This window comes from Typopeltis vanoorti, chromosome 4 (genome assembly GCF_054136105.1).
Source record: "Typopeltis vanoorti isolate ZY-2024b chromosome 4, IOZ_Tvanoo_1.0, whole genome shotgun sequence".
NCBI classification, from domain to species: Eukaryota; Metazoa; Arthropoda; class Arachnida; order Uropygi; family Thelyphonidae; genus Typopeltis; species Typopeltis vanoorti.
The window spans coordinates 88,883,695-88,905,937 of NC_143552.1; the positions used below are offsets into that span (position 1 = coordinate 88,883,695).

General features: G+C 36.4%; 1 protein-coding gene across 1 annotated transcript in view; it reads left to right on the forward strand.

Moving 5' to 3' along the window:
- Positions 1 to 22,243, forward strand: part of LOC150107482 (uncharacterized) — a 378,606-nt gene that overhangs the window by 347,712 nt on the left and 8,651 nt on the right. Inside the window, exons 14-15 of the mRNA XM_090391332.1 lie at positions 2,929 to 3,190; positions 13,576 to 14,211. Of these exons, the coding sequence (XP_090247458.1) occupies positions 2,929 to 3,190; positions 13,576 to 14,211 (898 nt within the window). The remainder of the gene's footprint in view (positions 1 to 2,928; positions 3,191 to 13,575; positions 14,212 to 22,243) is intronic.

Genomic DNA, 22,243 nt, shown 5'->3' on the forward strand with positions numbered 1-22,243 from the left:
AGAATTAACAATCTGTAACATGATATTTTTGGTTCTCGCTTTTTATTTTTACGAAATCTTTTGAATCAAATTAATTCTCCAAGATGTGAGAGCAACATTGAGAAGCCCATATTTTCGATTAAGTTCGATTCTCATTGTGATGGGAGGAATCTTTATGTGGATTTTTTCAATTGAAGGTGAGTTAGCCTATCTCATACAGAGGGACCAGGGTTTTTTCTCCCAAAAACTCGGATTTTTTTTATCCCGCATACAGAGAAATTGGCCTTTAGGACACATTCAATTTACAGACAGAAAATACTAATGGTGGTGGTGAGCAGTTGATGGCATTGGTGTAGATCAGTGATGGTGAACCTTTTACCCAGGTGTGTCAAACATCTTTTTTTTTTAAATATTGACGTTGTTGATGTGCCACTTGCATACATGCATTATAAATTTAACTACTTAATCATAGATGGTGACTTATACATATCATATTAGGCTATTTATTTAATAGGACATTGATATACAATCTATGAATTCATATTATACAATTAATTTAATAAATTGAAATTACTGAAATTAGTTTTTTCATCAGAATACCAATATTTTTCAACATCCAAGATGTGTCAGTGCTGACACGCGTGTCATAGGTTCGCCATCACTGGTGTAGATGATGGAGATGATGAGTTGTAGAGTAGGTGCCCTCCCTCGATGAGCCTTTGGACTCCTTGGAGGTGTCACAAAATAATAATAATAAATAAATCTTTTATCATGCTCCCTTATTTCACATCTGAAGCAATGAAAGTATGTGGAATATATGCAAAGAGTAATGTTGTGCCAATGATTAACATTTGTAAATTAACACAAACATAAAAAAAAACATTCATGCTACTTTTGCAGCCTCTGACTTTTAAGTTTGAGTCATTAAAAGCCTCTGACATTAAAAGTTTCTTAATGATAAATTAAAGAAATGAAAAAAAATCAGAGGTGTTTGAGGACAAGTGTAAACTCTAACAAACTTGGTTGGTGTTATGTATTTCCTTGATGTAAGACTGGTTCAAACTATGTCTCTATTCATGTTCAAGCTTTTTGCCATTATTTGTTAATTTACTGAAACCAATGAAAAGTGTACATATCACCAAAAAAATAAATAAATGAAAAATAATAAAATCTTCAAATGATAAAGGGTAAATGGTTGGTAAAGGGCTCCAGAAAAGGAGTCTATTTTGTGTAATAATTGATGATATTGCATGCATTTTAGTATAATATTGTTTATTTTTGATAGCTTACCGTACCTGCATGATTGTTGGCTTTGTGAATTTCTTTTTTTTTATTATTGAATTTTTGATTCTTGTCTTGAACAGACAACAATGGCAGTACATACAAGGACTACAAGCCATGTGGCACAAAGATCAAATGCTGTTAACAATATAGACTTTTAAAAAATGGTTTGATGTCAGAGTGCAACATGTATGCATTTGGTCTTCTGGTTTTCGTGGTGATGAGATATATTGTAAAGGGTCCAGAGAAGACTGACTAAGGTGGTTACTGGTTTTTTTTTGGATGTGGAAATGCAGTTTGCAAGGTGCAAGGCCTTGTGAATAGGAGAAAGAGAGAGGAATATGATTGAGACATTTAATTTGATAAGAGGTTGTTACTGGGTTAATGTGGAAGAAATTTTTTATAGCATGGGGGAGAGGGTAGAACAATGGGACAATCCTGGAATTGCATGGAAAGTGGTTAGCGAATGGATTGCATGATGTGTGTGTGTGTGCGTGCGCGTGTGTGTGGTGAATGAGATTAAAACGTGGTTTGATGGACTTCGTAAGTAACAATGTGTGCTTCCTGTGATGAACCTTTTGACTCCATGGTGGTCTAATGTTAATAATAATAGTTAGTAATAATAATAATATTAATGGAATTTTTTTTAAATTGCAGATTTATTCGGCACCAAGAAATACATTAACATGACCTAAATTAATTTCAGTCAAAAAAAAGTTGATTTGTTGACTAGTGTAACCAGAAACCCTGTTCTAGATACCAAACATTGAACTTTTTTCATGCTTTCAGTAAGCAGAATGGCAGTCTCATACCAGGCAGTGAAAATCACCTAAAAAAACCACAAGCATCCATGCCAATGTTATGTTTGAAATCACAAACAGTGTTTGGGATACCAGGAAGTAATGGTTAATGGAGACATTACCCATTACTTTCCAGGTCTGTAAGTAAGTGAAGATGCTCCTACTCTTCATAATGGTAAGCTTAAAGCATATAATCTTTCACCACAGCTTAGCCTACTCTTAAGGAAACAACATTCTAGGTGGCTTTAATCTTATCTTCTTTCTTCGGAATAATTCTAGTGAGAATCAATCTAATCAGCCTTAACACATTAATTTTCATCCAGAGTAAGGTTGTTTTTTTTTTTTTTTGCCTTTGCACTTTTAATGCATTACACAATCATTATCTGCATATTTCTTTTAAATTATTTTGTGAAAATAAAAAAGATCTAAAGCATATAGCTGTAATGGCACAAGAATGAGGTAGTGAATGAAACTATTCAGCTCTAAACATATTAGATACATTCATAATAGCATGATGAACATATACAATTTTTAAACAGCTGCTCTTTTTGGCTAAGCAAGTGTAAACAAAAATGATCATGGTCAGGAAGTGTGTACATTGGCTTAACTTTTGTTTTCTCCCAGTAATTTTTCTCTCTGGGAACAAGATTACCTAAAGAAATAGTGCTAAATGAGTAAATTAAAATAACTTACCAGTAGAAACCATGTACTTATTATAATTATAGTTGTGTGTAGTGAAAGAATTTAGTAGTCAGGGAGATGGTGTGAAGTAGAGTGCCCTGCTGAGATGAGTCCTTGGAGGTGTCAGATAATAATAATAATTTAATTGCAAACTAAATATTTAAAATATTATTTTATTTGCTTTTAGGAACATCAGCTGCGAAGTCATGATAAAATGTTTCACAGCAATCACACATATATATGTAAATACTGTGGAATTTCATTAAAATTACGACATTCATTGAAGAGGCATTTGAAGAAGAAACATGGAGATCTTGAACAGAACTGGAAAAATATTGATGTAGTTAATGAAATGTTAGTAACAAAGGAACAGCCAACAGAAACTTCTAGTATTATCTCACAGCCTACTGAATTACATTTTCAGGTACCAGATTTAGTAACCGCTCAAGGTAAATAATCTTGTTTTGTTACTAATATGATTGTGTGTGTGTGTGTGTGTGTGTGTGATTTTTATGATTAATAATTGCATTCTACAATTTTCTTAAGCATTTTCTAGTTCTCTTTCATGGAAGGTTTAGCTAGTCATAGGCATAATAATTATTATTAATTATCAATAATCTGATAATTAATAATTTTTTTTTTATAATCAAAAGAATAAAGTCTCTGAAAACATGAGATTTAGAAGTTATAGGCAGATTGGGAAATATCTCTTCAAAGAAAGCTGCAGTTCTCAATAAATACAGTTTAAGGATCATGTTACCAAGCTAGTCATTGTTTTAGATCACTAGCTGAAATATTTGTACACTACTGCTTAATTTCCTCTCGCACTCTGATTTTGTCTGTCTTACCATACTGTCCCACTTTCTGGCCTGCTGGTTGCCTTTCTCTTTGAATTTCTCCACAAATTTTTCATTTTTTTCCTGTTGCTCCAGCTTAATGGTGCTTTTCATCCATTTAACTCTAACTTGATTTATCCTCCTGACTCTAGGTATGCAATCTGCTTTCCCACAAACACCTTTAACCACCTCCCATGTACCATCAGTCAACATCCAACTCTTGCAATTTCTCATGCTATGGCATTGCTCCAAGAATCCTGAAAGGATAAACTCAAGAAACCTGAGTTTATCATACTTACCAGCCCTGTAACTCCGCATATGCCCCCTCTTAACTGAAAATTCCACACATTTAGCCACTTCTCAGGTCAAGACCATATGATCTCTCACCAATTGGTGGCAATGTAGCCATCTTGCTTACAGACAAATCCTCGATGCAGTTACTAGATCTATCTCTCAAACCCGTACTATATTCCATCACATGCCACCTCAGGTAATTATTCTAAGTAACTGCATAAATTTCATTTCTTTCCTTATTGAGCTTATTCGCCGATGCATACTATCTGCATCATCCTTCACATCTACTGGTCTATAGCAGCAACCAACTATTGCTGCTGTTTTCATACCAGTTGCCCTCTGTCTCCTGACAGATATCCTTGAATGCATTATTTTCACTGACCTCCAGTTATCAGCTATCATCAACAATACCCCCCCCCCATTCTTTTTTCTCTCTCTCTCTCTCTGTTCTCCCTGAAAATACTTTACCCTTCACATTCTATCCTACTTACTACATCATCTTCTGTCAGCCATGTCTCACTAATTACAATAACCTTTGGCCAAGAAAAACTAACCAATGGCAAAACTTCTCCCCTCATTCCAAATGCTCCTGGCATTAGTGCACATAAAGTGCAATAGCCCTGTAGACCCACTACTATCCTTACACTTTATTCTAATTATCCCATTCTGGTTTCTTGCCAGCTGCACTAATTTAGGCAATTTTTTTCACATTCTTTGCACATTGCCTCAGTGGTATCTGTGGACTTGCTCAACAGCTTCTTCCTAATAGCTCTAGGTTTCCTTGATTTTGCAACTCTAATTTCGCTTCATTCACAACAACACTTTTTCCAGACTCCAAACATCAAATCTATTCATGCAAACTATCCACCTTGTATAAGTCATTTCATCCATCAAACTCACTCCACACCATTCCTCCTGCATAACTTATGCATTGACTTATTCGCTATCATAGCCCTTTCTTCTCAACTCATCTCAACTCAACTCTGTCATAACATGGCAACAGATTCGCTATCATAACTCTTTCTTTCTTCTTTTTTGTTAATTTCAGTAGCTCTTTCATGTTCTCCCTCATACCTTACTTATCTTCTTTCAAATCATTCATTCTAGTCAAACAATCAGCTCTTTCACTTTGCCCTTCTGCATGCTAATAGCCTTGTTAGCATCGTTAATCTTTGCACACCTCTTGTAATGTAATCACTATACAATATACACATTAAGTGGATATTGAATTCCCACATTATTTCTTAGCCGAATAAGAAATTCAAAGATAGGGAATCAAATCTAAGAGTTTCATGCAAACTCTTAGATTATTATTATTATTATTACGGTCAACTCCAGGGAATCGACAGACTCATCGAGGGAGGTCCTAACATCATGTCAAGAACAACTATTCGACATTCACACAGTATCTATCATACCTCACCTTAAACGCATTCATAGTCATGGCAGCTTACTCCACTCATTCACCACTCTCCAAGTAAAAAACCTAGCTCTAACACCCTTGCTAACCACATTTTTGCCCAGCTTCCATATATGGCCCCTAGTCCTCCCACCACCAGTCCTATTCTCAAAAATATCTTCTGAATTAATCTTATGGAAACCCTTCAATAATTTGAATGTCTCAATCATATCACCCCTTTTCTGCCTATCAACCAATTTCTGCAACCCACAAATCTTCAACCTGTTCTCATAAGGTTCATTCCATATCTTGATGTGGAATGAACCTTATGAGATCTTGATGACCTGCTATCATCTTGGTCACTCATCTCTGGATCCTCTCCACCTCCTCCCCATCAAGAAGAAACCCTGGCACCCATATCTGGGTACAGTAGTCTAGATAGGGTCTTATCAAGGCTCGACATAGAGAAACAATAACTTGTTTGTCTCTGCTTGTTAAAGTATTTTTCAGCAACCAAGTGATTTGAACAGCTGATTTAGCCACTTTTGCAATGTGCCCCCTAAACTTCAACTCCCTATCCACCAACACTCCCAAATCCCTGGCCTCATCAATCTCCTGGAGTATGGTTCCATCAATGTGATATACTGCTGCTAATCTTTTCACCCCAAAATGCATAACAGTACACTTTGCCACATTAAATTGACATCCATTTTCCTTAGCCCAGTCCTCCAAACTATCCAAATCATCTTGCAAAATTTTGACATCCTGTTCACTCACTATTGCTCTACCCAACTTTGCATCATCAGCAAACAAGTGAACACTTCCTCTCAGATCCTTTCCTATATCATTAATGAACAAATTGAAAAGTAGTGGTCCAAAAACAGAACCCTACCCTACGGCACACCACTAGTCACAGGCTGTCTTTTGGACTCTACTCCTGAATAAACCACTCTCTGATATCTCTCCATCAACCACCCTCCTATCCATCTCACCAAGCCTATATACATCCCCATATGCTGCAGTTTACTGATTCGAATTCCATGTGGTATCCTGTCAGAGGCCTTAGCAAGGTGCAGTAGAATCACTGTAAACTCATTACCCTTATCCACTTCAGCTGTCACTGTTATAAAATGTGAGCAAGTTACTGAGGCATGATCTACCCTTCACAAAACCATGTTGTCCCCCATACAGTATCCCATTTTCATCTATCCAATCCTGTATTTTTCTCTTGATTAATTTCTCCAAGACCTTGACAATGATTCCTGATATACTAATCGGTCGGAATTTACAACAACAATCTTGGAACCTCCTTTATGCAGTTGAACTATTTTCTCCTCTTTCCACCCCCTCGGGACTAACCCAGACCCGAGACTCAAATTAAATAAAATGGTCAAGGGCACTGACAATTCTTTAGCCACTTCACGTACGACACGAGCTGGTATACCATCCAATCCCACAGAAGTATTGACATTGAGGTTTTGTAATAGACTATTCACCTCCACTTCATTCACTACAATTCCCGTATAATCTATTGGTTCATTCATTCCTGCAATGTCACCACCTGGATCATATACTCTTGCAAAGTGCTCGCTCAGTAATTCCACTATATCAACTGATTTGGTTACCTCCCTACCATCGGCATTCTTTAAAATCATTCTGCCATATACATTTTTTCTTTTATTTGCAACATATCGAAAAAACTGTTTGGGATTCTCTTTAGCCTGCATGGCTAATGTTCTTTCATAATCCATTTTTGCTTTTCTTACCACACTCGTTACCCTTCTGGCCTGCGCTTTATACTGTTCATGTGCCTGCCGGTCACCTTTCTCCTTAAATTCCCTCCATAGTTGTTTCTTTTTTTTTTTTGCAGCTCAAGCTTAATGGTGTTATTCATCCATTTAACCCCTAGTTGATTTATTATTCAGACTCTAGCTATACAGTCAGCCGTTGCCTCATGCAAACACTTCTTAACTGCCTCCCATGCACTATCAACATCTAGCCCTTGCAGTTTTACATGCCATTGCACTGAACCAATCAAACTCCTAAGCTTGTCATACTTACCAGCCCGATCTTTCATATAAAATTTTGGTGAATCCAAGCGTAAGCCAACATGTGAAACTCTTAGATTAGATTTCCTATCTTTGAGTTTCTTATTCGGCTAAGAAATAATGTGGGATTCAATATCCACTTAATTTGAATAATTCTACTTTGCCGAAGTGATGCCTGTTGGCTCTTATCTCAGTAATTGTATTAGTGCACCTTTTGGCAACTCGTATAGTAAAGAAATAAGCTCTGCACTACTGCAACCTCAGTATTTACATCTGTGTCTACCTACTCACTAATGAGACCTCAAAAAATGTCAAAACCAGTTTGGGTAGTGACCCTCTCTCATAATGTATAACTGCATACATCTCCTAGGAGTTGTGTTTTACATTATGGGAAAATACTAAGGACAGTGATTGGAGCTCACTCCACCTTGGCTACGAGTTGCCCCAGCATGTACCACGTGTTGGCTTACTCTTGGATTCGCCTAACTTTTATATGCATGAAACTCTTAGATTAGATTTCCTATCTTTGAGTTTTTTATTCAGCTAAGAAATAATGTGGGATTCAATATTTAGTTAATTTGAAAATTCTATTTCGCCAAAGTGAAGCCTGTTGGCTCTTATCTCAGTAATAGTCACTATACAATATTTCCTTACTTTTTCCTTCTCACCTAGTCAAGTATTCCTTTCTTTTTTCTTGTACCTCTTTCCTTCTGTTTTCAGCTGAACTACTCACCAGACGTTCTACATTTGCTGTACCTTATGCATCATCCTGTGTGGCACTCTGCATAAGTTCACTGTCTCCCTTATTATGGCCAACTCTTCATTCTTTGCATCTTCCATACTATTATTCTTTTGATCGTCACTTTTACTTTCTCTTTCTCAATCCTGTCTTCCTCTTATGTCTACCATTTTTAGCACACTCTCGCACCATTCCTTCTTTTGAATCATAGCCATTTACCTTCAATAAAGTATATTTTGCAAAAAATTGCACTTCACAAAGTCCCTCAGGTTGAATTCCTTGAGCAGTGATGATTTGGATGCCATTGTTCTATTTCACATTGGTGCCACATACCATGCCATGTAACTTACTGTACAAAATAACTTATATTTAAGGACAAAATTATCTCGAGTCTAATTAACACCACAATACAATCTGCTTTTAATACAATTTCTAACTAATATCACTATTTTTTTTTAAAGCAAACAAGTTAGCAGCTTTCCAGAGCATTCCTGAAGTTGCTTTATTGATAACTATTCCTCTGGTTTAGTTGGTGGATTAACAGGTAGACCAGTTAAGCAGAATATATACTGTGTGTGTGTGCACGTGCACACACACACATGCGGTATATTCTGATTAATCACAATATATTCTGATTAATTGGTCCACCTGTTAATCGGGAGAATCACTTTATTGGGAGAAGTCTGGAAGAACAAAAACAAAATGAGAATATAACAAGAATTTGCTTTGTTTATTTGAGACAAAATGCCATTTAATTGGTCTAGCTAGTAACCTCTACCACATGGAGTTAGTGCTGATGTCACCTGCAATACTGACAAAAACAAGGCTATTTTATCATGACTTCTGACACTCTCTGTTAAACTATGCAATCAATGAAAGCAGTAGATTGTTTAACAGTGTTATACTGTTCAAATATGTCAGGAATTGGTAAATGAAAGCTGTCATTATTGGAAAAAGGGCTCTTGATGCTTTAAAGGGATTAGACTGAAGAGTTTACCAGTTCAGTAATGCTAACAAAATGTGGATGGAATTTCATTTTTTTAAGAATTGATTATGAGTTGGAATATGGAATTACAATGGAAATCAAGAAAAATTTTACTGGTTTTTGACAATTAGTAAGGAGGTCAGTGCAAAAGTTAACCTATTACAAACAGTACAGTTTATAGCAAATAGTTGGCAAGAAATAAACAAGACCAATCAAAACTGTTTTGCTTGCTGTGGATTTTAAGCACTCAATTATGAATATGCCAGATATAGCCACTAGTGAAAATGATACTCCATTACATGTGAGCCACATCAGAAACTATGAGGCGCTTGCATCCAATAACAGTCTGCAGTACTATAATGAAAATGAATTTTGATGAGAAAATTGAATATCATAACTGCATAAAATTCACTATTATTAATTAGTTAAATTACAAATGATGGTACAACATGACAAAATTTCATGCCAGCTGGGGTGTCGCCCGGTTAAACAAGGCTCCGGTTGTTTTTGCCAGGGAACCAGGGCAAACAGCGAAAAGTCAGCTACTGGAACAAATCTGAAAACAAACCCCAACTCAACATAACCAGAGTTAAAGATCGGTACTATCAACATAAAAAGCCTGAATGGCAAAGAAATGGAGCTAGCTGAGGAATTGCATAAGTACCAGATCAACATAATAGAGGCGACTGAAACTAAAAAGACAAAAACTTGTGAGATCTTTCTGAGCAATAAATACAAAATGTTATATTCAGGCAATGACAATCAAGGAAAAGAAGGAGTAGCCATAGTATTCAACACAAAATACGAGGCTCATCTTCTTGAATGGCAGACAGTGTCAAGTAGAGTGATGTGGGCAAATATGAGAATGGGGAACTGGACAATGAGACTTATTTGTGCCTATGGTCCCACAGAAGGCTCTACTAAGGTAGAAGTGGAGGAATTTTTTGAGGCTGTAGAGAAAGCTACTGACACAATGAAAAAGGAAAAGTTGGTCCTTGTTGGGGATCTAAATAGCAGAGTAGAAAGTGATTGTCAGACATACAAAAATGTTTTGAGAAAATTTGGAGAAAAGAGCAAAGCTAATAATAATGGCAACTACCTGTTGAATTTCTGCTCAGGACATGGACTGGTTATTACTAACACCATGTTCAAACATAAAAATGTGCACAAATTCACATGGAGAGAAGAGGCAAGGAATAAGAAAAGTCTCATTGACTATGTTATTGTTGATAGTGATGTTTTCTCTCTGGTGCAGGACAGCAGAGTGTACAGAGGATTTGAAATTGGAAGTGACCACCATTTAGTCTTGAGGATAAAATTGAATTAAATATTGAAAAGAAGAACATGTAAGAAAGTTTTAAAGCAAATAAAAGTTGAGCAGCTCTCTGATGTGAACTATAGACTAAAATTCACAAAGATTATTGAATAAAAAATGAAAGAGTTTGAGAACAGGAACCAAACCTTGGAGATTTAGTGGCAAACTTTGAAGAAAACCCTGATTGATTCAACCAGAGAGGCATGTGGTGAAGTTGTCTGCAAGGATAGAAAAATCAGAACTCCATGGTGGACACAGGAAGTTAAAGAGGCAGTGAAGGAAAAGAAGAAAGCATATCAAACGTTCCTAGCAAATAAGTCAGCTTGTGCTCTTAGAAAATACAGAGACAAATGTAAAAAAGCTAAACACTATGTAAAACTAGTTACACAAAAGTCATGGGAGGACTTTGGCAAGAACTTAGAAAATAAATATCAAGAAAATGGTAAGATATACTGGAGGTTGTTGAAGAAGCTTAGAAATGGAGGAAAGATTGCTGTAATAGGAGTTAGAGATGATAAAGGTGACATGAAAACAGGAGAAAAAGATATCTTTGAAGTATGGAGTAATTACTTCGAAAAATTGCTAAATGACACAACTAGTGATAGCACAGTGGTAAAATACACTCAACAGGCATACAGTCAGGAATACATATCCATGCTTGAAGTAGAAAAAGCAAAGCCATCAAAGGCTTGAAATGATGAAAGGCAACAGTAGTAGATGATATTCGACCAGAAATGCTGAAGTATGGTGGTATAAAAGTCTTACAGTGGCTGCACTGCATAGTTCAGAAGACCTGGACAGAGGGACGAATTCCTGATGATTGGAGTAGAGCTCTAATAGTACCCGTATATAAAAAGAGAAATAAAACTGAATGTGAGAATTACAGAGATATTTCCCTGCTGAGTGTTCCTGGTATAATATTTGCAAGTATACTTGAGAAACAGTTGAGAAGAATTGTGGAAGAAAAGCTTGGTGAAGAACAAGCCAAATAGAGGCTGTCAAGATCAGATCTTCACTTTAGAACAATTAGTTGAGAAAGCATGGGAATATAACAAAGATCTGTATTTAAGTTTTGCCGATCTGGAAAAGGCATACAACAAGAGAGAAGCTATTCAATACACTACTATGTAAGGCTAAAATACACAAAGATTATAATATGGTGTCAATAATGCATTATATCAAGCAATACTTACTCTTTATTTGAGTTGTAAGTCAGCAGTTAGAATTGAAGGATGTACAGGAAGATGGTTTAATGTGAAATCTGGTGTGAGACAAGGATGTACATTATCCCCTCTGTTATTCATTATCTATATGGATCACATTATGAAGGAAAGTGGTATTAAACATGATATCAGAATTGGAGATGTTAATGTCAGTTCTTTGCTTTATGCAGACGATGTTATACTCCTAAATAAATCTGCTACAAGTTTGCAAGATTTCCTAACTAAATTGAATAACTGTTGTAATAGATACGGTATGAAGGTCAGCAATAAAAAGACAAAGACAATGAAAATAGGTAGAATCGTTGAAAATGTCAATTGTGTTTTGAATCGAGAACCTGTGGAACCAGTAAAACATTTCAGCTACTTAGGCGCAATTTTTAGTGAAGATGGTAAATTAAATATGGAAATAGACAATTGAATCAACAAAGCTGATATTGTAGGAAGTCAGTTGAATAAATTCATATGGCATAAGAGAGAAATTAGTCACACTAAATTAGCTATGTACAAGACAGTGTTCAAACCAGTTTTAACTTATGGATCTGAGAGCTGGGTCAGAAGTAAAACACTTCACCAAAGACTAGAGACTGCAGATATGAGAGTCCTGAGAAAGATTACAGGCATGAACAGATGGCAATATCATATTAAAAACGAGGATATTAGGAAAGAACTTGACATTGTCAGCATCCAAGAATTTGTTAGCAGAGCTAATCTCAGGTGGTATGGTCTTGAACTGAATGGGCGAGGAAAGATTAGTAAAACAAGTGTTCTCTGCCAGGTTGGTAGGAAAACAACCCAGAGGAAGACCAAGATATAGGTGGATTGATACGGTACAAAGTGCCTTAGACGATAGAAATATAAGATCTGATAATGATGTCGGAGTCTTGACAAGTTACAGACTGATTTGGAGGAAAATTGTAGATAGGAAGTTAGTAATGATGTAAATTTTTCATGAAGTACTATCATATCCCGTGCACCCCTTGAGGGTACATGTCAGGAATTTGATGATGATGATGATGATTAGTTAAATTAAATCATTAGCATAAAATAAAAAAATTTTATTACGATTCATTCATTATGATTTTCTTTAATAACATTTTCTTTTCTTTAACTTACTTTATTGTAAGAATATAGTATATAATGCAGACATACCATATAAAATATGTGCTAATCGACTGTTTATGTTATCGGTAAAGCTTATGTCAACAGCCAGCTATTAGTAGTTTAGTTTTTGGTGGAGTCAAAATCTATATGCGGATTTTCGAACAACATGGGGGAATCAGCTCCCCTAACTGCACATTGTTCAAGGGTCAACTGTATGACATCTCCACTAAGTCTCAGAACTCATTATGGGAGGCCACCCTGGACTACACAAAGCTGCATAAGTCCACTATCTGCACATTACAAAAAAATCTGCTACATATTTTTGTCTGTTAAGTACATGTGTTTTCTCGCTGGTTTGCCAACTATGCTGTGGAAAACATAAGCAATTACTAGACAAAAAAATATGCTTTAGTGTGCAATAGATTTTTGTGATGTGAGAAAAATCCTATAATGAGTCCTTGGACTCCACAGAAGTGTCATGTAATAATAATAATATATATAATATACTATGCATACACTGCCATCCTTTTCTCTACATTCTCCTTATCTTAAAATCAATTTTTTTTCTTCTGGACTGGACTGGAAACTGAATGGAGAATGCAGGTGCATGCGTGCATGCGCGCGCGCACACACACACACACACACACACACACACACACACACACACGCAGAGTTAAACAGAGAAAAATCCTATATTGTTTGCATACTATATAGGATTTTTCTCTGTTAAAGAAAAAAAAGTATTTACATAGCATGATTGGTGGATTATGTAGTATAGATGGGGAATCATGTAGTGTATATGAAATATTATGTGTTCATTATTTACTCTAGATCAAGTTTATGTATTATGAAAACACTAAAATTATAATAAAGCTTATTTATAAAAAATTTCAGGTGCTGAGGTGTTGTTGGCAGTAGCAGGAATTGACAGTGAGGAGTTACGTGAAGCACTTACTTCAGGCCGAGCACAAATCAAACAGGGTTCAGTACCTAACACAATTGAAATATCAGTTCCTCTTCCATATGAAAGCCATGATGAAGGTGGTACTGGCTCTAATAAAGATCAGATAGTTCTTTCTGATGCTGTTGAAAATAATCAGGTAGCTGAAGATGTAAATGAAACTGCAGTTCATGAAGCTTCCGAGGTATCAGTTCAGGTAGATATTGAACAAGCTGAAGTTGCTAATGCAAATGAAGAAATTAATATTGAACATAATGATGGTCAATTTGTACAGACTGTAATAAATGATCCAATGGAAACTCATTATCAAATTGAATTAAATTCAGAAAATAGTCAAAATGTAGAGCAGCAAGTAATTACTAGTCAAATCATTACACAAAGTGAAAATTATGAGGACTATGAAACTGTAATACTAAACAGTTCAGAAACAGAAGCAACGCATATTGAAAATGGGCAGCAGATTGTTATATCTGGACAAGATTTACCTGAGGGTACACATCATATTTTGCTAGATGCAGCAGACCTTCAGCGTGTTGCTAGTGGCAATGCTCATGATGGAATAACAGAAGGTAGAATTACATTCATGATATCGAATTAATTATAATTTATTTTGCTTTTTAAATTTAATTTGATAAAGTATATTTTTGTGTATATGTGTTGTGACCTACTTTGATAGTTACCAAGTCACATTCAAAAGTAACTAATAGAAGAACTGCTTTTGCAGTTACCAAGTGGTCTTCATCTATTCTGCCTATCAAAACTGAGTTGAATCAAATCATCTCTAATATAAGTTAAACTTTTTTAAAATATTTTACTTTGTGTTTGTTCACTTTGTTTGTTATAAATGTTTAAACAGAATAGGATGATATGTCCATATTTTTACTCAAGCAAAGCAAACAAAAGATTGTGCTGATTGAAATATACATTTAATGTACAGCAATCCCTCGATTAGTTCGCCTAATGCGTTCTTTAAAACAGGCGCATTAATCGAAAATGCACTAATCGAATATAATAACCTATGGGAAAATATATAATTCGTTCCTCAGATTTCTGTTTTGAGCCTTAATTTTTTTTATAAAAGAATTAGGTTATTTCTCAGGGTCTAGATAAAGGAAAACCATGAAGCTGAAAGACAATAAAACATATTCAGAATGCAAGTCATTCTATCAAGTAGTTTGTTTTATACAGCTGTCTGAAACAAAGTGTTGTCTGTATCCCTTCAAATAAATAAAATTGAGTATCGTGTGGTCATAAAATTCTTTGTAAAAGAAGGTTTAACGGCAAAAGAAATTCATTCGAAGTTCATTAACAAAGAATTGAGCTAACTTAGTTTGGCAGGCATTTTGTTTCTTTTTTTTTCATACAACCGACGGTATGGCCATTATTGCCTATTCTACTTTTCTGCAAATTTTACTGCTTCTCTCATCATCAGGGTCAGCCTCTAAGCATTGCTGCTTAAAAACTTAGATTGTACGAAAAAGTATTTTCAAATTGTTTCTGCGAAATCTCTTTTGGCTGATTATCATTGGTTAAATTTTCTTCATATTCTTTGGGATCTTCTCGCTGTGCATCTAAATTTAGCAGGTCGGAATCACTCAATTCTTCAGAATGAGATTTAATTAACTCTTGGACGTTATCATTGTAGGGGAGAAAGAAATGAAGGATATACAAATTGGTCGCCAACATGCGAAATCACGTGCTTTATAGATAACATTTCCCAACTGTTATACAAGCAAAATAGTTACCACTTTAAAAACTGCAATGATCCTAAAAGAGAAGTTAATTTTCAGACGTGTAATAATAAACAACTCATCCCGGAAAACAGATTGATTACACTATTATCGGAACGGATTCTCCTTTTTGTGACATTCACAGAAGTGTCGAAGGGTCTCGAATCTGTGGGCGTACTATAGCAGGCGACAAATTTTGGCGGTAAAAATTTGGAACATAGTGTACATGGGAGTAGTGTAATATGCCATTAAAAATAACTTTGTAAAATGTTTTAAATTGTCAACTAAATTATTTCATTCTGGTGAGTGATTTTTTAAAATAGTTAGCCATAAAAATGTATAGATAGAAAATTTTTAAAATCTATAACATTTATTTTTAAAATGTATATAGGTGCACTAATCGAATTTTAGAGGCACACTAATCAAATTTGGGTGCCAAAAAAAATGACGCACTAATCGGGGCACATTAATCGAGGGATTACTGTATAAGTTTACAGATTAAGAAGTTTAATAACTTATTCCTGACAAGAAATTATATTCATATTTTCATTCTTATTTTACCCAGGTATATGCAAACAAAAGTTTGTGCATGAAATATCTTCTAGACTACTTGTATACAGAGCAGTTAACTGCATATAAATTTCTCTTGTATCATTCAATATAGCACATTCCCTTCTCAAGCATGTATAATGATGATGATGACAGTTGCTACCCAGATGGTTTTAATCTCTAACACGTTCGCTGCCAATTACGAGTATACTCGTAGTTAGTAAATCAGCTACACAAGCCAACTACGAGTATACTCGTGTGACGCTTACCGCCGGCAACGAGATTACCGTACCTACCTTGAAGAAGTGAAAATGCTTGGCTTGTTGGGCTAGCATCAAAACTGTGTATGACTCATAGAAGGTATACGCTCTGCACAAGCCGACTATAAGTATACTCGTATGACGCTTACCGCCGGCAACAAGATTACCGTACTGATCTTGAAGAAGTGAAATTGCTCGGCGTACGGGAACAGACTATGCCGAAGTAGCATGGCAGCGAACGTGTTAATGAAGTCTTAGCAGTGGGAACTATACCCATAATGATACTGAGGGCTAACTCGCAGGTCTATATCAAAGTAGCAAATTGCTCCTTCATCATAATTTTCTAGTATGTATCCTCATGAGGCATACTACATATTATGACAAACTAGAACAATTACTTCATGGCCAGTTTCTGATCATCAACTTTTTTAAAAAAATTGTCTGTTATTTACACACAATAGAATTTTGCGTTGAGCAATGGTTTAGAGTACGACCTTTGTCATTGATTGTGGAGCTGTACCAAGCTGACCCCAATCAAAATGGGGACATTAAAGTCACCAGCCATAATGATGGAGTCTGTGGAGCCAAAAATGGAGTCCAAGTCAGATACCAGTAAAGGAATGCTGGGTGGATTGTATACAGCATAGATTTTGATACTGCTGGCATTGTTAGTATGAACTTCAATGCCTGTTATCTCTAGGTTCTTGGTTTGTGGATTGGTCAGGACATTGTGGCTTAGGTAGTTTTTAATGTATATGGCTGTACCTCCTCCACTGCTGGTGAGTCTGTCTGTTTTGTACATTATGTAGCTCTGTAATTTAGGGTTATTAGCTGGCCTGAGATGTGTTTCATTTACTAATATTATATCAGAATTGTGTCTGTGAGTGAACTCTTACAATTCCCAAATTTTGTTGCTCAGTCCATTTGCGTTCCATGCAGTGATCATGAGAGAGTTGGGCTGGTACTTTCTTTTATTCATTATTGAGGGCTGTCAAAATTGAATGGGTACCTTGTAGGAATCTTTTCGTGGAGGATGGTGAAGGATTTGTAATGCTGAATTCTTGTAACATGGTAGCTAGTGAGGCAGTTAATACTGACTTTAGATTAGAGCTTGTTTGTTCATGGGATGGAATAGCTTTAGTTCGTGCAGCCTTGGCATAAGTTTTGGTCATTGCTGCAGCTTGTTTTCTTTCCTGAGTTGTCGAACTGGAGACTGTTTGGACCAGGTTGCAACCTGCACAGCTGCCTTGAGCATCGTTGTAGGGTATTGGAAGGGCAGCTTTTGCTGACCCACAGTTCTTTGGGTGTGCAGTGCACCCCTTGTAGTTAGCAGGGTGAGGTCCTCCACAGTTGGCACATTTCACTGGTGTGGATCTTGGCATGGTGCATATGATGGTCTGATGGCCCCTCACCGCATTTTAAACACCTGATGACTTTTTCCTTAGCAGCTCAATAGAAATTCTAAGGCCACAGATAGTGGTCAGTTCATATATCTTTTTCTGCGTTTTGTCAATCTCTACCAGCACTAGCGGCATTGGCCATTTATCTGACCTGAGCATCCTGCTCATTTTGATTGGGGTCAGGCACTGACTCATAGGGTCAGCAGTGATTTCTTCAGAGGTGACACCTTCAGTTAACCCACGAAGTACCACCTTGAGATTCTTTTCACTGGGTAAAGCAAATGTGTGATAAGGAAGACTTTTGTATCCATTAACTTTGTCATTTGTCTATAGTCAGTTACTGAGGCTGGCTGGATTTTGACTCCTTCCTCTTGGTTTTTAGCCCTGTAATATGAGATTTTATGTTCCCTAAGGGCTGATGAGACAGTGATCCATTTGTCCTTGTCCCTTAATATAACAAGTGGAACCTTTTCAGTGTTCCTCAGGACATCCGGTGTTGGTGAGTCTTCATCCATCAGGTCCTCTGTAGTTCTGCGTCTTTTGTTAGAATGCTCCCCTGTGAGTTGTTTTGACAGGAGGATTTTGGTGACAGAACAGTAACGAATTCTCCTTGTGATACCTCCTCCTCTCCATCATGGTCATTAGTTTTGAATGTACTGCTTTATAAAACCTGGCCAGTCAGATTCAAGCTTGTACCTCTAGGGACTGTTCCTTATTAAGGATCTGGATCTGCTCCTTGATGTTTTCCATATCGGAGCAGGGTCTCCTGCCAGGTGAAAATGTTTGAGAGAGCAGTAAAGAATGTGGGAGACTTCAGAGTGAAGTGTGCCTGTAGGCTTACTAATATAATCCCGCAGGACTAGGGGCCTGCCAGCAAAAAAAATCCTGTAGACCAAGGTGGCCTGCTAGCAATATTTAGACTTGTAGCTTCCTACTAAATGAGGAAAGGAGTGTCAAGAACTCACTTGGCCACAGATTGAAATCCTACCTCCCTCTAATACATTAATCCACCACTGGTCCTCATAGCAGTGGGGCCTACACGGCTATCGTCTGACTCAATCTAAAATAATACATCTGTTCTTGTCAAAAGTCCAAAGCAAACTCCTCAAACTCCTAATACCATGATTAAAGTAATGTAGAAGTCATATTTTCATATACGAGTAGCCAACAGGTGTCACACTTTTTAATTATTCCTAATTCTAATCCAATCCTCTTGATTAGAGATAGTTGTTGGAAATATTTCCACTTGGTTATGCTATAAATTAAAGATGCCAAGAAATTATATTCTTGGTTTAATCCTACTCATATATGAAAATATGACTTATGCATTACTTCAATCCAATGATGAGACCTCAATAAAGGTCAAAACTGGTCTGGGTAGTGGCCCTTCCCATAATGCATAGCATTATACATGTCCCTAAGGATATGTGCTTTGCATTATGGGATACTAAGGCAAGTGATGTGAAGTCATTAGCTTTTATATACGAATTGCCCAGTCCTGAAAATACTTCAGGACTAGGCAAACACTTGGATAAAGGATTAAACCAAGAATATAACTTTTTGGCATCTTTAATTTATACTGATACACATTAGTTGATCTTCTCTGCACTTCTCCAGTATAGCATCAGGCCACATATGGATTACTGTATCCAGATTTTGTCACCTGGTTTTCGAGGGCTTATACAATGGAACCACAACCTCTTTACTTTTACATATTAAGAACCTTCTCACCATTGCTATAATCTGTGCAGTTTTAATAATATGACTCTAAATATCAAGAGCCTGTCCACCAACATTCCCAGTCACTCATCTCCTCCACCTCCTTCAAAATTTTCCCATCAGTTGTATACTCAACATCCCATCCTTGCCTACCAAAATTTGAAAGCTTACTCTTCACAACATGGAACTAGTAGCTCCACTGACATAATCTCTTCAGATTCTCTTCTATAAGACTGCAGCTGCTCCACTCCTCATAGTGCTTCATAACTTTGCATTATCTGCAAGTACAGCTTATCTCTAGTTAATCTCAACCAGTATCATTAACATACTGTTAAATGGTAATGGCCCTAAAACAGATCCCTACAGCACACCACTAGTTACTTTCCTAATTTCCTTCCACTGTAATCTTTGATTAGATACACAATCAGAATGGAGAAATAAAAGATTAATCATATTAGAAAGATCAGCACTGCTTACACATTGCTGATCCCTCTAACAATGCCAAGTTCTTTCTTTCACATCTGTTTACTCCTCCCTCAAGTCTCATATCTATGACTCCTGTCTTTTATCAACTATTTTATTTCTAACTTGATTTTTCTATTTACATATTAAAATTGGTTTGAACACTGTTTCATAGCTTGGGTTTTCAGTTGATTTCTCTTGTGCCACATTTATTAAGCTTGCCTCCAACCATACCAGCCTTATTTATATGAAATAAATTCCTCTGTCTATATTTAATTTCCTTCTCACGAAAAATTTTGTCTAAATAGCTAATATATATCTTAACCCATTCTGTAAATGAATTACCGAGGAATGTTGATGTTGCCTATTTTCATAACAGATTTATTATTATTATATGGCACCTACAAGGAATCATTGCAAGAAGGCACTCCATTTTACATGCCATCAGCTGTCCATCTGTAGTATTTTATATGTTGTCTGGAAATTGCATGTACTCTCTGGGCTGATTTGCCTATTTATGGGATGAAAAAACCCAAGTTTCTGGAAGAAATAATCCTGCTACCTTCATACGAGGTCAACTAACTCACCTGCTAATGAAGAAGCCCACATAAAGATTGCTCTCATCACAACAGAAATCAAACTCGGGTATTTTCCTGTTAAAGGTGTGGTATTCTGTCATTCTTCTACTTGCACTATGGAGATACTTTGTTCGCAGAAATTATTTAATTTGGATAAAAACTTCAAGACCTATAGCAAATTTATTCAAAAGATTAACATAACCTGCATAGGGTAAAGCACTATCACCTATTTAAATATCAAGTTTCATACTATTTCCTTAATTTTGTGGTCTGTATAGATTGTGAAGAACAGTTGATAACAGTGACTTCCTGTGCATTCCTCTCAATTTTAATTGTTGATTTATATCTTATGCATACATGCTCAGTATAAGGTTCCATTTACACCATACAGATTTATTGTTTTGAATAGATTTTTCCTTGGTACTTTATTATACGCTTTTTTGAGATTAGTGAAGCTCAAATAGAGATCCTTATTATATTCCTATGAATTCTCAGTTATGTATCCTAAGGTAAAAATCAGGTCTTAGCCTTAGTTCACTTTTTCATTACCATGCTTATAGACAGGCTTAGGTGTTTGTAGTTATTCATAACAGTGCTCTGTTGTATAAACAATCCCAAAAGAAAATAAATAATTTATTTATTACACTGATTAATATTTCACTGGATTTCTAACCAGCATCTTCAGATCATAAATTATAATCGTAGTTAAACACATAGGCACTCAGAATTCATGGAAATAATTCAGATTGTAACTGAAAAGGAATGAATGTCCATTCATTCTGAATAATTCATGGAAATAATTCATTCTGAAATGAATTATTTCCATGAATTCCATGAAAACTTAGAAATGGAGGAGGGAGTAATTAACACAGCCACTTGTTGAAGTTAAGGATTGTTTTATAGCTGATTTATAGTTGAAAGGATACAACTGGAACCTTCACACAGCTGCAGTCTTTCTGGATATTTCCAAGGCCTTTGACAAGGTATGGCATCAAGGATTACCTACAAACTCATACAACCAACATTCCAAAAAACTTTACCCATCTAATAAAATCATACCTCACTAACAGATCCATGCAGATAAAAATAAATGGCACCATCTCAACTAGGCACCAAATCAGGGCACGAGTACTGCAGGGATCCCTGTTGGCTCCTTTACTTTTCACAATCTACGTGGCCGACATTCCACAGAACCTGAGGACTACCATCACAGCCCTTTATGCAGATGACACAGCCATACTGACAAGATCTCTCTCTCTCCACCCACACCTGGCGATCAGTCGTCTCCAGGACACCATCACAAAGCTAGAGAAATGGTTCTTGGACTGGAGGATACAAGTAAACCCCATCAAAAGCTCAGCTATACTATTCACCACACGCAAAGCCTTCATCCAAGATGACATCCAACTCCTCGGAAAAAAGATACCATGGCAGACAGAAACCAAATACCTTGGAGTACAGCTAGACAAAAAACTGAATTTCAACAGTCACATCAAGCTCATAGGCACAAAGACATCCAGAACCATAGCCCAACTCTATCCCCTGATCAACCGCAACAGCAAATTGGATACACGCAACAAGCTGTTACTATATCAGATGGTAATACGACCAGTAATTACATATGCATCCCCAGCATGGAGTCACACATCCAAATCTAACATCCTGAAACTACAGATGATAAAAAAAAGTGCCTGAGGATGATACTGGACGCCCCATGGTTCGTCAGAAACATGTAGATCCACAGAGAAACCGGATCCTCAGACATCCATTCTCTCCTTCATGACTATGTGGAAAAGTTCTTCAGCAAGGCACGCTCTCATCCCAACCCACTAATCAGACAAGCTTCCAGTTCTAGTGAACAACATGACTATTACAAACATAAAAGACCCAAGACAATCCTGCT